The sequence below is a fragment of the Phycodurus eques genome, chromosome 18, assembly GCF_024500275.1.
Source record: "Phycodurus eques isolate BA_2022a chromosome 18, UOR_Pequ_1.1, whole genome shotgun sequence".
NCBI lineage: Eukaryota > Metazoa > Chordata > Actinopteri > Syngnathiformes > Syngnathidae > Phycodurus > Phycodurus eques.
In genome coordinates, this window is record NC_084542.1 from 677,766 (window position 1) to 695,780 (window position 18,015).

At 44.4% G+C, this 18,015-nt stretch overlaps 1 protein-coding gene across 2 annotated transcripts in view; it reads right to left on the reverse strand.

Annotated features, from left to right (window-relative positions):
- mdn1 (midasin AAA ATPase 1) overlaps positions 1-18,015 on the reverse strand; it is a 146,251-nt gene that overhangs the window by 93,508 nt on the left and 34,728 nt on the right. For both annotated transcript variants that reach the window (XM_061703734.1, XM_061703735.1), the window contains 7 exons: positions 16,574-16,718; positions 14,133-14,229; positions 13,937-14,050; positions 12,117-12,264; positions 9,596-9,703; positions 9,228-9,379; positions 3,709-3,887 (listed from right to left, as the gene is read on the reverse strand). In XM_061703734.1, the coding sequence (XP_061559718.1) occupies positions 3,709-3,887; positions 9,228-9,379; positions 9,596-9,703; positions 12,117-12,264; positions 13,937-14,050; positions 14,133-14,229; positions 16,574-16,718 (943 nt within the window). The remainder of the gene's footprint in view (positions 1-3,708; positions 3,888-9,227; positions 9,380-9,595; positions 9,704-12,116; positions 12,265-13,936; positions 14,051-14,132; positions 14,230-16,573; positions 16,719-18,015) is intronic.

The window sequence follows — 18,015 nt, forward strand, 5'->3', positions numbered from 1 at the left end:
AGATTGTTTTTCTACCTTAATATAGATGGCCAATTTCACTCCTCTTTCAAGCCATGTCTTCTCTGGCCATAAAATAAAATTGTGTCTTCAAAAGAGTGCTGTTTCTCCTTGAGGTGCAGGAATACAGCTCAGTCTTGGCCTGAAGAGTTAGCCCGTCTATGTTGAGACATACGCCTGGTTTCCCGAATACACAATATTGCCTTCCTCAGTGCACTAGGAAGCTGAAACGTGGCAAGCGCGGAGGTATCCGAGCTCGGCTAGCAATATTGCATTCCTCACTGAGGGAGGTAGGGAAGAGTGTAGCGAGACAGCACAGGATGGTAGCGTTGAAGATGACTAGTGAGGAAGATTACGAAGAAAAAGGCAGAGCAGAGAACCATGTGGTGGAAGCTGAGAAAGAAAGTGTTGTGAAGCTTTTCAACAATAAGTGACCCAGGCTCTCGGTGGGAAAGAAGAGCAGAAGACTGGACCACAACAGACAAGATGATGAGAGCCAGAGAGAGGCAGGAGAGTACTTTGTGTGTGTTTTATGGAAGGAAAGGGGAGAAGGAGACTTGCTGGTGGAACCTTAAAGTGCAGGAATGGACACGGGAGTTTAGCCAAGAAGAAGTCAGACAGTGGGAGGACCGAGAAGAGGCTACAAGAAAACACAGAGATGCGATGTACTGCAAAAGGTAGAGGTCCCAAAGACAAGACAAAAGGGATGTAATATGTATGGCAGGTGGGACAGTAAAGGAGAGAAAGATCAATACAGGTCAGCCAGACAGAGGGACAGAGATGGGAAGAGTATACAGGAGGTTAGGATGAACAAGGATAGAGTTGGAAATGTTTTGACTGGTAGTGTGCTGGCAGGCAGTAGGTCCTGATGACATACCTGTGGAGGTATGAAAGCATCTGGCAGAGGTGGTTGTGGAGTTTTTGACCAAGTTGTTCATCAGAATGCGAGAGGGTGAAAACATGCCGCAGGAATGGAGGAAAAGTGTGCTGGACAAGAAGAACAAGGGTGATGTGCAGAGTTGTGGGATCTATAGAGGAGTAAAGATTTTGAGCCACACAATGAAGTAATGGGAAAGAGTAGTGGCGGCGAGACTCAGGACAGAAGTGAGTCTTTGTGAGCAACAGGATGGTTACATCAGTACCACAGATGCATTACTTGCATTGACGGTGTTGATTGAGAAGGAGAGAGGTTAGAAGAAGCCGCAATGTGTCTTTGGAGAGCTCCAGAAAGCCGATGACAAATAGGGTTTGCACTGCCCGTTCACTACCTCGCCAGTGTCTAATTGAAACAGGATGCGGCTAAGCGAATATTGCCCACATTAGCCACACTGGCGATTCAAAGCCCTTCCCGATAAAAGCTAAAGGTGAGCGAGCTCATTGTGCTGTGTGTGAATGGTGTTAATGGTATAGTTTTCCCCCGCCTCTAAAATACTTTAATCCTCCGGCCAGCCGCTGCTAGCTATTAGCAGTTAGGCTCACAGGCTTTCCCAGCTGCGGAGAGTGGCGCATCGGGGAAGACAATACCTGATGTTGCTTGGCGAATTGATGCATATTACCGCGACGTACGTTTGAAGTGTTGATGGCCAGTCTGTCCTGCATTTCAAATGAGTGCTCACCGCTAGCTAGCTGGCTTCTTCATCAATGCACGAACCGCTAATCCCATTTTGGTTGTCATGCGAGCGAAAGTGTCCTTTTCAAATCTGCAGTAGAAGGTGTTCAAGTTGTCCGCTAGTCCTTTATTGTTCTCTGCTTTGGGGGGTGGTCGCTTGTTGTTGGTTAGCGATTGAAATCCACGCCAGACTGGTCTTAGAGTCGTTAGCCATAAACTGTTTTTCCATCTTTTCTGCATAATTCCTCTTTGCGATTTTAATTTCAGATGGTTTCTAGCGCAATTACACAGAGCTTTATCCCCACTTCAATAAGCGTCCTCTTGAGTCTGGCGAAATTGCTGAAGTTTGGCATTGAAACACTGCCTGTTATTGTACACGCGAAATGTCTTTGTTGGTACACATACATCACAGAAAGTGATGAGGACGTGACGCAGTCCGTATATTCATCTCGGCCGCCAGTGAAAGTTTCAAAGAAACTCCAATCAGTGCAATCGAAACAGTCTTGAAGTTCTAACTTTGCTTCATTGGTCCACTTCTTCAGTGTTCTCACCACAGGCTTCGCACAATTACGTTTTGCCTGTATGTTGGCCTGTATGTTGGTATTAAGTGAATTAAGCAGCGATCCGACGAGCCCAGAGCTGCACAGGGGACAGCACGGTTTGCATCATTTAGCAGTGGTCTACAGTGTTGTTTTCCCTGGTGGGGCAGTCAATGTGCTGCTTGTATTTAGGGAGTTTGTGGTTGAGTTTAGATTTGTTAAAGTCCCCAAAAATAATGCGGGGTGAATCTGGGTGCTTTTTTTCAAAGTTTGTTTACTTGTTCAGCAAGCGTAAGCAGTGCGGCCTTCGTATTAGCCTGAGGAGGAATGCAGACACCCGCGAGTATGAATGAAGCAAACTCGCGCGGCGTGTAGAATAATTTACAGTTCAAAAACAGCGACTCAAAGTCCGGGCTGCAGTGTGTTGAGCTCCGTGACGTCGGTATACTGTCGGCATTTTCCGTTGATATGGAGAAGCATAATCCGCCGCCTTTTGTTTTCCCAAATAACTCCGTGACGCAGTCTGCCCGGTGTATTTGGAAGCCCGGAAGCATTACGGCGCCATCGGGGATGCATTCACAAAGCCATGTCTCGGTGAAGCACAGGGCGTCAGAACATCTTAAGTCTTTACTGGTCTTTGTGATAAGATGAAGCTCGTCCATTTTGTTGGGGAGGGAGCGTACATCTGTGAGATGAATAGATAGGAGCGACATTTCAAATCCTCTCTTACGGAGCTTGACCTGCACTCCGGCTCGCTTCCCTCTGTGGTGTCGCCTTGCCTCCGTGCGCCATAGACCGTGGCCGCCCCACCGGTGATTAACTCAGAGAAAAAAACGAGTGGATTTGTAATAAGAGTTGGTGAAACAAAGCCCGGGGTATACCCCCTCAAGTCTTCACTTGTGTAAGTGAGTTGCGTAATGTCTCCAAAGACGAACGAAGAACACAAAAACAGAGACAATAGAGAGCACATAACTGAGCCGACCACTTGGTTAGGTGCCATCTTTTGTCTTTTTCAACATGCAGCTCTCAGTCAGTTTTATAGACATTTATAGATTTTGGAACTCTGTGCACACATAAGGTGCGCCGCATTATAAGGCGCCCCGTCCATTTTGGAGAAAATGTAAGACTTTTAAGTGCGCCTGATCGTCGTGAAAATACGGTACATGTTTTTTTCAGTAACCTTAATGGAATACAGTTACCTTTTTTTGTATTCTGATTACCTAATCCCAGTTACATGTATTCCGTTACTTCCCAAATCTGGTTGTGACAAACTAAAAGCTGCACTTATTGTTTTTATTGTGCTTCGGAAGTGAGCTGCAAACTCCTCGACCTTTGCGTCAGATACCCTGCTGGGAATGTTAAAAACAGGGTTTATCAAGTGGTCACAGGTAGAAAAGCAAATTGTTGATTGTTGTTTTTTTTTTTTTTTTTTTTTTATCAAACTGGGAAAACATGTTGTATACTTATGGTAGGTCTCTTTTTCTTCAGCTGCTATCGGTCATTGTCACTTAAACTGATTACATAGAGACTTTCCATGAACATAAATCTGAAGACCGCTCTTACCCTCGGTGAAGACCAGTTTGCCCTTGTCGTTTGAGGAGTAGCATCCTATGTACTCCTGGATGTCTGTGTGCTCGTGGTTATTGATTCTAACACACTGGTTCCCGGTCGCTGTAGCCAGCCAGTGGATTAGACTAGTCTTCCCAACAGAAGTTTCCCCCTGGATCAGCACCGGATGAGTTCTGTGATGGATGAAGCATAAGTGAGAGACTAGAATTTTTGTAATTTGAGCATGGACTAATGTACATTTAGAACACCTAACGCTTCATCCGCAGCAAACTATTTTTTTCCAATCAGTAAGTAATTATTTGTGGTTGCAAAAGTTCTGAAGGGAGGTTGAGAATGAACATAAAAACGTTATCAGTTTTTAGCCCACTTAGTTGGTGTACAAACCATCGTGTAGAATTTACAATTCCTTTACAGGGTCGAGTTAGTCACAGCAGAGATTATAGATATACACTTGTGTTCAGAACAACAGCAGTGTGTTTTGTGTGAGGTAACCACAGAATCCTTGTATCTTTTATTTACAGGGCCGTGAAATAGTATTGGCCCCCTACTCACATTCTTATATTTTTTTTGTTTCCCAGGTTTAATGTTTAAGATCGTCAAACAAATGTGAATATCAGACAAATATAACCCAAGTGAATTTAAAATGCTGTTTTTAAATGGTGATTTAGTTTAATTAAAAAATAAATAAATAAAATAAAACTATTCTCAGTTACCTGACCCTAAAACCTAATAACTGGTTGGGCCATCGTCAGCAGCAACAACTGATATCATGCGTTTTCTGTAACGATAAATGAGACTTTCACATCGCTGCAGAATTGTTAGAAATCAGCACAACTGGAGGGTTTTCGAGCATCAACGGCCTTTTTAAGGTCAGGCTTCTGCATTTCAATCGGTTTCAAGTGTGGACTTTGACTCGGCCACCCCAAAACCTTCATTTTGTTTTTTAATCCATTCATAAATTGACTTGCTGGTGTGCTTTGGATCGTGATCCTGCTGCAGAACCCAGAGTGCGCTTCAACTTGAGGTCACAAATGATGGTTGAATATTCTCCAGGGTTTTCTGTTAAAGAGCAGAATTGATGGTTCCAATCACAGCTAGTTATCCAGATCCTGAAGAAGATAGCAGCCCAAGAGCGTCACACTACCACCACCACCACCACTGTTCTAAAATTGCTTTGGATCGTGTCATTTTGTTGCAGCTTTTTAAGATCTTTTGCCTGACTTGATTTTGTTGGGACAGATTCTGTTGAAGTGATTTCTTGATTGAACAGGTCTGGAGGTAATCAGGCATATGTGTGATCAGTGAAAATTGACCAAAAATTGTGATTACCTCAAATTAATTTGTGATTTAACAAGGAGGATAATTACATTTTGCGGCATGGTGGTCAACTGGTTAGCACATCTGCCTTACAATTCTGAGGTTGCGTGTTCAAATGCGGCCTCGCCTATGTGGAGTTGTTGTTCTTTTAGTTTGTGCAGTTAGCTGCTGGTTAAAGTCATGGGCACTAAATGTAACCATCCAATATTTTGTCAAATCTACTGTCACACGGCTTTTTTTCTTTGTCTTTTTGAATTTTTAAGATGGCGCCTTGAAGTAGGCTTCTGTCTTCAAGAGCTCTGCGGCTTGGTTGTTTTTTTGTTTTTTTTCATTTTATGTGATTTGGTGTTTGTCCCTCATGTGGACCCATGGTGGACTGTTTACAGCCGCAGCGGGACATTCATGAGACGAGAATGTCGGTGCGTGCGCCCTTCCAGTAGCAGGCTTGCACCGTTTCTGAGTTGGGGAATGTCAGCGCTGTTAGACTGTCGCCGCTTATTGCTTTTGCTCTTTGACAGGCAGTACTCTTACAACTGCAGCGGAGGTTTTGGAGCTGGTGGACTGCCCACGATGGGGCCCTACGACTGGAAGGCTGGTGGGCGGAGCTGAGCGAGGAGAGTCGCCAAAATGGCCCGGAGGAGTTGAGGAGTGTTACGTTAGCTGGATGGGACTCGAAATGGAGACAATTTGTTTCTGTATGTATGTTACTCAAAAATGGATGCTACAGTTGCTTTGAACTTTGCTTTCGCCGAACAGGAGCGACTTCTTGCACGCTGTGATCACAACATCGATGATCAACTGGAAAAGGGAGATTCCAGACCACTTTTATCTATAACCACTTAATACAACAAAAAGCTTGGCTATTATCTCTTTGTTTTATGGAGGGTTTTTTTTTTTTTTTTTGTGTGTGTGTGACAGTGGCCTCTTGCAAATGTAATTTTGGCCCTCTCTATGTTCCACATATATTGAGGACTGACAAATATATGATAGCAAAAAAATAATATCGAAGTAGTTTGATGGCCCCCTCCTGGAAGCCGTCACCTTATTGTGGTGGAGGGGTTTGTGTGTCCCAATGATCTTAGGAGCTAAGTTGTCTGGGGCTTTACGCCCCTGGTAGGGGCACCCATGAAAAACAGGTCCGAGGTGAGGGAACACACAAAGCAAAGCTAAAAGACTTCTCTGATGAAAAATGTAAGTGGATAGAGGTTTCCCTTGCCCGGACGCAGGCCACTGGGGCCGCCCTCTGGAGCCAGGCCTAGAGGTGGGGCTCAAAGGCGAGCGCCTGGTGGCCGGGCCTGCACCCACGGGGCCCGGCTGGGCACAGCCCAAAAGGGTAACGTGGGTCCCCCCCTTCCCACGGGCTCACCACCTGTGGGAGGGGCCATAGTTGTTGCCTGCAGTGTGAGTTGGGCGGTGGCCGAAGGCAGGGACCTTGGCGATCCGATCCCCGACTACAGAAGCTGGCTCTAAGGACGTGGAATGTCACCTCTCTGGCAGAGAAGGGCCCCGAGCTGGTGTGTGAGGTCGAGAAGTTCAGACTAGATACAGTCGGACTCACCTCCACACACTGCTTGGGCTCTGGTACCAGTCTTCTTGAGAGGGGTTGGACTCTCTTCCACTCTGGAGCTGCCCACGGTGAGAGTTGCCGAGCATTTGTGGGTATACTTATTTCCCCAAGGCTCAGCGTCTGTACGTTGGGGTTCACCCAGAAAGACGAGAGCGTAGCCTCCCCCCTCCTTCGGGTGGGGGGACGGGCCATGACTGTTGTTTGTGCCTATGCACTAAACAGCAGTTCAGAGTACCCACCCTTTTTGGAGTCCTTAGAGGGGGTGCTGAAGAGTGCTTCCGCTCGGGAATCGATCGTTCTGCTGGGGGACTTCAATGCTCACGTGGGCAATGACAGTGAGACCTGGAAGGGCGTGATTGGGAGGACCGGCCCCCCCGATCAGAACCCGAGCGGTGTTCTGTTATTGGACTTCTGTGCTCATCACGCATTGTCCATAACGAACACCATGTTTAAGCATAAAGATGTCCACACGTGCAATTGGTACCAGGACACCCTAGGTCGCAGTTCGATGATCGACTTTGTGGTCGTTTCATCGGACTTGCGGCCGCATGTCTTGGACACTCGGGTGAAGGGAGGGACAGTGCTGTCAACTGATCACCACCTGGCGGTGAGTTGGCTCCGATAGTGGGGGAAGATGCCGGTCCGACGTGGCACGCCCAAACGTATTTTGAGGGTCTGCCGGGAACGTCTGGCAGTATCCCCTGTCAGAAGGAGTTTCACCACCGAGGTGGTTGGTTAAAACACACCCCAGGGGTGGATGAGATCCGGAGTTCCTAAAGACTCTGGATGTTGTGGGGTGTCCTAGTTGACACACCTCTGCAACATTGTGTGGAGGACATCAGGGAAGTGCCTCTGGATTGGCAGACTGGTGTGGTGGTGCCCCTTTTTAAGAAGGGGGACTGGAGGGTGTGTTCCAACTACAGGGGGAATCACACTCCTCAGCCTCCCTGGTAAAGTCTATTCAGGGGTGCTGGAGAGAAAGGCCCTACGGGAAGTCGTATCTCAGTTTCAGGAGGAGCAGTGTGGTTTTCGTCCTGGCCGTGAAACAGTGGACCAGCGCTACACCCTTGGCAGGGTCCTCGAGGGTGCATGGGAGTTCGCCCAACCATTCTACATGTGTTTTGTGGACTTGGAGAAGGCGTTCGACCGTGTCCCTGGGTGGGGTGCTTCAGGAGTATGGGGTACCAAACCCCCTGATATGGGCTGTCCAAACCCCCTGATATGAGCTGTTCTGTCCCTGTACGACCGGAGTCAGAGTTTGGTCCGCATATCTGGCAGTAAGTCTGACTCGTTTCCGGTGAGGGTTGCACTCGGCCAAGGCTTCCCTTTGTCACCTATTCTGTTCATAACTTTTATGGAAGAATTTCTAGGCGAAGCCGAGGCGTAGAGGGGATCCGGTTTGGTGGCCTCAGTATTGCATCTCTGCTTTTTGCAGATGATGTGGTTCTGTTGGCTTCCTCAAGCCGTGACCTCCAACTCTCACTGGAGCAGTTCGCAGCTGAGTGTGAAATGGCTGGGATGAGAATCAGCATCTCCAAATCTGAGACCGTGGTCCTCAGTCGGAAAAAGGTGGCGTGCCCTCTCCAAGTGGGGGATGAGATCCTGCCCCAAGTGGAGGAGTTCAAGTATCTCGGGGTCTTCTCCAACTCCAATCAACCTTTTAGGGCCGTCACTATTGAATCTTTTTAGAATCAATTATCTCTTCCATCAAGTTACTGCAATGCCTTACAGCCCCCACCCAATTTCCATTTAACTGCATTGGTACAGAGTGTATGGTATAAATGCGTTGTGCAGAATGTGAGTTGAAGTGAATGAATGGAACTACAGTGGAACCTCGATAGAACAGACTAATCGGGACGCCGGGTAGTCCGATATAGCCAATTGTCCGTTACATTGAATCACTTTTTTGAGACCTTATCCGCCCATATTACTGTGCAGTGCAAAATTATTGTTTTGTTGTTGTTTTTTTGTCCTTTTTGATTTTATGCGATCCAAAACCTTAGACATCCTCTGACTACAGCAGTGTATTCCAGCTGTGGTCCCAAGTTCCCAACCATAGATATGAAGACTAGAGGTGCATTAGGAAATTCACTCTGACACCTTAACTTGACGCTTAGCGTGCACATTCCAACAGCGCTCAGAGTTTCCGAATGGTGCCGAGAGCACTCGAGGGATATTTTCAAACACACCTTGTATACGCCAGCATGCAGTACCAGCCGGCGGCTATAACAGTCATACCTACGTCGCGTGCCTCTGCAAGCAATGTCCGTGTGGGAAACCTAGATGGGTGGCGCGTGCAAATATGGTTCCGGCAGAGTTTCGATACAAAAATTTTAGGTCAACCAATCCTTGTGGTCAGTTTAACCGAGTTACTCGATTTTTATTCCCGGTCCGATAAGCTTTTGAATCATCTTGAGTGTAAGCAGCACTTGAGTTAAATGTTCAGCTTCATGACAAAGACTTACGTTATGTCTTTTATACGCTTGCAAACATCTCACAAACTTCAACATTGTCATTGTGGGGTGTTGTGTGTAAATCTTTCGTGGACAAAAAAAAGGAATTTAATATATTTTGGAATAAGGCTGTAGCATAAAATGGTGAAGTGCTCTTATGGATGCGCTGTACCTACCCCGCAGATACCACTCTAGCAAGGTCTCGTAGGTTGAGTTTGACTGAGGCTGTGAGAATGTAGCTGGGATCCAGAGTTGGCTCCAACTCTCCCTGAGACACCCAGTAGCCCTCAACCGCCAAACAAGGTTGGCCTAAGGGAGCCGCAATAGGCTGAAAGGGAAAAAGCGAATGAATACGTGGTGATGATCATGAAATATCAACAATTATCGATTAAAACACATGCACAGTTTTCTGTAAATGAGTAAGAAGGAAAAATGTAAGTCAGACCTTCTGTAATAAACCAACAAAATCAGTGCCTCACTTATCTTGACAGTGTTTGCGTACCATTACAGTGAAGGTACAAAACAACTTTTTAGGACCTCTTACTTGATTGAGACATTTGGTGTTTCCTTTCAGGACGTGCTGACAAACCAGTTTCTGGACCATGGGATGAGACATCCTGTCGAGCTGAGTTAGAAAGCTCAGGCAGAAACCCTGCAAACATGAAGTAAAGGCTTCTTCATACTCGCGCTGACGTCACTGCGGCTATCCCGAATGCTGTTTGCCTTTATACTCGAGCGCAACCCACGCGCGCAGTTTTGAAAATTCACTGCTGTTCTCCTCCAAGTCAGGGGTGTCACTACGGCTGGTATAGGCTACGACAACACAGGGTGGAGTTTCCGCTAAAGTTTTTGGCCATTGGCGGTAGCCGTTTTTACTTTCCTTTTCAGAAAAAGGAACAAAGCAACAACAATGGCGGCCGTGGACCAGTGTCTGCTAGAACTAATGGACATAGATCACCAGATGATACGTTGAATTATGCTGCAAAATCAATCAAGGCGGCGGCGTAGATGGTATGTACAACCCCAATTTCAATGAAGTTGGGATGTTGTGTAAAACAAAAACAGAATACAATGATTTGCAAAACATGTTCAACCTATATTTACCATATTTTCCGCACCGTAAGGCACAGTCTCAGTTACGGGGTCTGTTTCTGTACTTAAGCCATACGTAAGGCGCACCGTATTATTCGGCGCATGCTAAAACAAGGTAACGGAAGCAAAACAGTGTCTTTGGTTGAACTTTATTCGACTACGCATTTGAAAATACACTCCCATTATTTTTTTGACCGATCTTTTGTCACAAATCCATCGAAGTCCTCATCTTCTGTATCTGAATTGAACAGCTGGGCAATTTTGCCATCAAACACGCCGCGTTCCCTCTCGTCATTGTCGGAGTCGGTCTCGTTGCCGGGTGGCTGTTCGGCAATGATGCCGGCTTTCGCGGAAGCTCGGACAACAGTCGAAGCGGATACCTTAGCCCGGGCATCCGCAATCCATTCACATAGGGTGGCGTAACTCGCCCGGCGCTGCCTCCCAGCGCTTCCTTTAGTAAAGGTGTGTTCGCCGTCTCCCGACCATGGCTCCCACGCCGCTCGCAACTTCAACTTTGAACGCCCTGTTGACACCGATGTCCAGCGGCTGGAGTTCTTTTGTTAATTCTCCCGGAATGATGGCAATCTCCCAATTTATTTCCTTCACTTGGTTTTTCACAGTAGCGGTGATATGGGCGCGCATGGAGTCTCCTGCTTCCTCCACTTCCGAACCACAGATTCATTGATTTTGAATTCTCTCGGGGCTGCTCTATTCCCATTTACAACCGCGTAACTGATAGCCTGTAGTTTGAATTGTGCCTCGTAAGCGCGTCTCTTAGCGGATGCCATTTTCGGGGTCCTTAGCCAAACAAATGTTGTTTAGCAGCATACCGATAGTACACTATATCTACCGAAGTGTACGTACTGTACGTAGCTTTCCGTAACAGTCTCCAATTGCTTCATCACTGCCAGCGTACGTAGTGTACGTATTACGTCCCTATGTCGGCGGGAAATGCGCCGAGTCAATCAAGCCAAAATCGCACAACATTTTTACAGATTTTGGAACTCAGTGCACACATAAGTCACACCGGGTTAAAAGGCGCACCGTCGATTTTGGAGAAAATCAAAGGCTTTTAAGTGCGCCTCATAGTGCGGAAAATACGGTAATTGAATACACTACAAAGAAAAGATATTTAATGTTGAACCTGATAAACTTTATTGTTTTTAGCAAATAATCATTAACTATGAATTTTATGGCTGCAACAAAAAAAAAAAAAAAAAAAAAAAGTTGAGGAATGCTCACCAAACTCCTTCCCACAGGTGGGTGCCATGATTGGGTAGGAAAGGAGCTTCCCTGAACTGACCCCGGACTGTTGAACAGCTGAAGCTGGACATCGAGCAAGAATGGGAAAGAATTCCACCTACAAAGCTTCAACAATCGGTGTCCTCGGTTCCCAAACGTTTATCGAATGTTGTTCAAAGAAAAGGGGATGTAACACAGCGGTCAACATGACCCCGTCCCAGCTTTTTGGGAACGTGTTGCAGCCATCAAATTCCAAGTTAGTGATTATTTACTAAAAACAATTAAGTTTATCAGTTTGAACATTAAATAGCTTGTCTTTGTAGTGTATTCCATTAAATATAGGTTGAACATGATTTGCAAATCATTGTATTCTGTTTAACACAACGTCCCAACTTCATTGGAATTGGGGCCGTAGAACCAAGGGGAACGCCGAGTACGTCATCGCAGCATGTGACTAAAACGAAGCAATCACGAGAGATAGTCTCCGCGGCATTCTACGCGCAGCAACAATTTTTGACGTGTGCACTTCAAGCGGCCGCGCGGCTCAATGCGTCGCTCACGTGATGCAAAGCGGGCGCGAGTGTATAAAGAAGGCCTTATGTAGACTATCATCGCCAATTTCATACCCGTGCGAGAGACGGTTGACACAAAAATAAGTAAAAGCACACAGACAGAACAGGTCTTTGAAGCCTGCAAATGACATTTCTGAAATGTTCTTTGTGGCGTCTTACCTCGTAAAGTGAGCGCTGCACAATTCTGCAGGGGTTTGCTGCCACATACTTCAGCGCCCTACATAGTGTGCGCAGGCTGTAGTGGGGTCTGTTGCCTGTCCCATCCACAAGGTGTGAGGTGGCCTCCTTTCTTACTGCCAGGTAAAATCTATAGATATATTTAGAAGTGCATTAATACAACGAACATATGGGTAAATTTAGGAAAACAAAAAAGGTCTGATTTCCATGATTATTCTATCATTGCACCGAGTTAGAGGCACAGTAAAAATCATGTTTATCATTATACTATTTAGACTTTGCAGTCAAATGTTTTATTTTCAGTTGTTCATTCACAAATGTTAACTCTAGCAGAGAAATACTGTACAAGAATTCTCAGGTGCCTGTATTGCTCTTGACCTGTACAAACAAATAACTCTTTTCTATTCATCAACAAACTGCTGTCCATCACCCATCACCTGTAGGACACAGCCATCAGGCAGTGACGTTTTTCTTTCAGTTTATGTGGGACTATTTAAACGATTCCATAGGCAAACAACTCACACTGTATCCTTATACTGTGCATTGGAGATCAGACTTGGGCAATGTATGGCCCGCGGGCCACATCCAACCCATCCACTGTCCCTGACTGGCCCTTGCAAAATCTTTATGAAGAAAAAAATATGTTCGCTAAATTCTCACTATATATAGATGGAGATATAGACAGTGGGTACAGAAAGTATTCAGACCACCTTAAATGTTTCACTATTTGTTATAGTGCAGCCTTTTGCTGAAATCATTTCAGTTCATTTTGTTCCTCATTAATGTACACACAGCACCGCATATTGACAGAAAAAAACGGAATTGTTGAAATTTCTGCATTTTTATTAAAAAAGAAAAACGGAAATATCACACAGCCACAAGTATTCAGAGCCTTTGCTCGGTCTTTAGTAGAAGCACCCTTTTGAGCCAACACAGCCATGAGTCTTCTTGGGAATGATGCGACACGTTTTTCACACCTGGATTTGGGGATCCTCCGCCATTCCTCCTTGCAGATCCTCTCCAGTTCTGTCAGGTTGGACGGTGAACGTTGGCGCTGTCCACCAACATTCACCATCCAGGAATGGCAGAGGATCCCCAAATCCAGGTGTGAAAAACGTGTCGCATCATTCCCAAGAAGACTCATGGCTGTGTTGGCTCAAAAGAGTGCTTCTACTAAAGACCGAGCAAAGGCTCTGAATACTTATGGCTGTGTGATATTTCAGTTTTTCCTTTTTAATAAGTCTGGAAAAATGTCAACAATTCAGTTTTTTCCCCCTGTCAATATGGGGTGCTTTGTGGACATTAATGAGGGGGCGAGGGGCTTCAATGATTTCAGCAAATGGCTGCAATATAACAAAGAATGAAAAATTTAAAGGCGCCTGAATACTTTCTGTCCCCGCTGTACATGAAATTCAGCGGGGTGAGTGCACCTGGCTGATGTATTTCAAGGAAATACATGATGAACAGTATACCTTGCTGTCCATACCCACATGGGGGAACAGAAAATTTGCTGTTGATACTGGCATTGCTGACCTGAACATTTACATTTGTTAGGATTTACGATGTATAACGTTTATGTTGTGTCAAAACTTGAACAATAAAATGTTTCTGCTTTTCAGTCATTGTGCCCCTGTGTTTGGAGCCCTTCATTGACAACACACCAGAATTTCCTTTGGTATCATTATCTATCAAACCTAACTGATACAAAAATAAAAACGTTTGTCTATATGTAAAAGGTATGAAGTTGGATGTCTTAAGTGCGCATAACACACGTCACTTCACTCTTGAGGAAACGTCCTAACCTTATGATTCCGTCGATTACGCTCCTAGAAAGATTCAGGTTTTTGAGGTAGTCTGAAACCAATATTCGCAAGTCACCCTCATTGTCCAGCTCCTCGACATACAGCTCAGTAAACCTGCAACGATAAAATGTTACAGCAGATTGCAAGCAAGTCTTTGTATTCTTTTTGGTCATGACACACGTCTGCACCATATTACCTGTTCCTGAGGCCAAGAGGCAGGTTTCTTTTACCCACATCAGTAGCTGGGTTCATGCAAGCAAATAGTCTGAAGTCTGGGTGTCGAACGAGGGCAGCTAGAGCAAAACCGATAAAACAAAAATAAATACATACAAGATGACAATCTCACATGTAGTGGAATTGTAAATTCTACATTTAACAGTAGTAATAGTTGCTTCATTGCCAGTCTTTGAGCAGTTAAAGTCCACACAACCATGTATTACTAAACACATACTACAAACCGCTCACACACATTTGTAACTGGTATTTTCCCCATTTAAAATGAAAATATCTAAAGTAATATCAATCTACAAAAACGGTAAAAAAATGTCGATTCACTGACTCCAGACCAATATCACTACATCGACAGTTCTCAAAAAGCTTGGAAAAATTCGCACACACACTTGACAAATTCAGAGACAAACACAATCTTTAAAGAGAAAACCAAGATGGCGTCAGAGCAAAAAGGTCCACCTTGATGGCACCCATGGCGTCGGTGGAGGGAACATCCACAAATATTGATCATAGAGAATACACTATTGGTGTTCTTATAGACTTAATTAAAAAAAAAAAAAAAAAAACATTCAACACTAGTGATCACAGTATACTAATGAAAAAAGAGAGATGTGTGTTTCAGTTGTTGGAGTTAAAAATAACCTGTGTGTCAAGCTGCTTTTGAAGATTGAAAACAATGACTTGTCTGCTGTGGGTTTTTTCCCTGATGGTTTGGAAGTCGGTAGTTCAATTAGAAATGTTGGTTAAAAATTAGACTAGGCATAAATAAGCATTTTGCATCTGCCTGTGCCAGTTCTGTCATCACTCAGTATATGACTGTTTGTAATGTGTGTATTGTGAAATATGTTGCTGTATGGTGACTGAATAAAAACACTACCACGACGACTACTACCAGAGGTGGTTAGAGTAGCCAAATATTGTACTCAAGTAAGAGAACTGTTACTTTGGAATAAGTAAAAAGTAGTCCAAATGTAACCTATGATTTTAGAAAAATAAATAAACAGCATGTACGTCAAATTAAATTTTAAAAAATATGTGGGAATCCACACGCATTTGCCACTATTTCAATGTTAAACTCCCCAACAACCAACAACACATGCACTGGGCCCTACAGAAACATTATTTGCTGTGTTCACTTCAATGACTTCATGAAGAAGCTGTTTGCTGACCAGACTTCATCATAGCGTGTGTGTGTGTGTGTGTGTGTGTGTGTGTGTGTGTGTGTGTGTGTGTGTGTGTGTGTGTGTGTGTGTGTGTGTGTGTGTGTGTGTGTGTGCATGCGCGGGAGAGAGAAAGAGAAAAATATTCACTTTTGGGCAGTCACAATTTAAGACTACGCTGCGTGACAAAACTGTTGTTTTTCGGAGTCTGTAAAGTAAACACTCGTGTGGCTGTCTTGCTGTTTTTTTTGGTTTTGTTTTTTATTTGATTGGTAAATTAAAGTCAAATGACATTTGTGATCACATTGGATTGGCGCAACGGCGCACTATGCCGAAGAAGTCTAAAAATATATCACGCGCTGGAGTCAATAGCAGAAGAGGGGGCAGAGAAGTACATCTCCTAAATACCCATATGGCAATACCTAAAATTCATTTGACTTCTCAAGTCCTCCCAGAACAGTCGTGTACGTATTTACTGTGCAACTCCCAAAGGAGGTTGCTGTCAACATCCAAGACATCCATTACAAATTTAAGTACAAATAGAAAGGTACTTCCCAAAGTTTACACAAAAATTGCCAGTTAAGCTTGTCCTCACAACTCAGTCAGCAAACAACAGACAACACAGTAATAGCTAAAAGACATTGCTTGGATGGCAGCATATGTTTCTCCAAAACCTCTATCTTTAACCTTTATCAGTTTGAGCATTAAAAATCTTGTCTTTGTAGTGTATTCAATTAAATATAGGTTGAACATGATTTGCAAATCATTGTGTTCTGTTTGTATTTATGTTTAACACAACGTCCCAACTTCATTGGAATTGGGGTTGTAGGAAAAATGAAAAGACAGATGAAGCGTGAAAGTATAACTTTGGGTGGTGTTACTCAAAAATATGCGTGCAGGTTATCTTCTCTACAAAACCAAATTGTGGTCTATTTAACTAGTACGTGATAACTGATCAAATGTTTCATTAAATTTTCAATGTTCTGCAAGAAATAATTGTTCTTTTTCTGACCTTGCCTACCTCCATGTAATTCAAATTCCTATTTGTCTGTGTTGGGGAAATGCCCTACTGAACTATTTGTAGAGCACTTTCAAATTCATGTTATGTTACTTTTATGATGATTTTATCATTTTGGGAGTGTTCCTTTGTTGTGTTATAGTTTACAGAGGCATTTATGAACAAATTCACAAAAAAATGTATGTGCAGAATTACCACCTCAAATATCACTTCAAAAAACAAACCTACCAAAATCTCCACGGTCCAACAGCACAAGGGATCCAGCACCGCTCTCTAGCAGTCCACTCAAACACTCTAAAGTCTCTGCTGCTGCTAGATTTATTTCATCGAGCAAGATCCAGTAGCCCTTCTTCACTGCCTTGGCTAAGGTTCCCTATGAAAAAATACAGTTTGAAAGTGTTCACACAAATGAATACATTTGGATGGTAATTTTACTTTTCATAACATATTGTCAGTAAATTTTTATGTTCCGTATTTTCACGACCATAAGGCGCACTTAAAAGTCATAAATTGTCTCCCAAATGGACGGGGCGCTTTATAATGCGGCGCGCCTTGTGTGTGCACCGAGTTCCAAAATCTGTAAACGTTGTTGTATGGCTTTGATGAGCGCTCCGCTTGACTGCCAGGGAGCATTTCCTGCCGACACGCCGCTTATATAGAGGAAAGGCGGAAGTGACGGAGGACAGCATGCGGAAGTTAAAAGGGGAAGGGTCCGCGTGAAAGAGGACTCTAAAGGCACGCCCCAGTAGGTATGTATTGGCTAAGGACCCCCGAAAACGGCACCAACGAAGACACACGCTTACGAAGCACAGTTTAAACTGCAAGCTATCAGTTACGCGGAGGAACGTGGGAATCGAGCAATTCAAGATCAACGAATCCACGGTGCGCAAGCGGAGGCCCGGGCCAAGGTATCCGTTTTGACCGTTGTCCGAGCTTTCGCGAAAGCCGGCATCGTTGCCGAACAGCTCCCCGGCAACGAGACCGACTCCGACAATGACGAGGGCGAACCCGGCGTGTTTGATGGCGAAATTGCCCAGATGTTCATTTTGGATTCAGAAGATGAGGACTTTATTGAAGTATTTAACAATGTACTGTTGTAATCATTTTTTTTATCCATCCTCATCCACAAATCCATCAAAGTACAACCGAACTCAGTTTTGCTCCCGCTGCCTTTTTAAAAACATGCAAGCTAGCGTATGTTTTAGCGTGCATGCAAGCTACCTTATGTTTTACCATGCCTGCGCCCAATAATACAGTGCGCCTTAATGTATGTGTTAAATACAGAAATAGGCCCAGTAACTGAGACTGCGCCTTTTAATACGGCGCGCCTTGTGGTCGCGAACAAACGGTATTTATTTTTGCCTGAGCAGTTTGGGGGTTTGATGTCTTGTTCCACTAAGCGTTTGCTGTGCCCAGTTTTGTGATGGGTAAAATGCAAAGGAGAAATTGTGTGTGCATGTGTGCTCCCCAAAATAAAAAATCATTCTATTCTCATGTATTCTATTCTATATCCTGTGGTTACAGCGGCTGAAATAAGTTAACGCGTCACCGTTTTTCTCAAATATATTTCCAAAGGTGCTATTGACATGAAAATGTCACCAGATGTTGGGAACAACTCAAGTAATCCACACATGCAAAGAAAGTAGAACAAATACAGTGGGTAGAGAAAG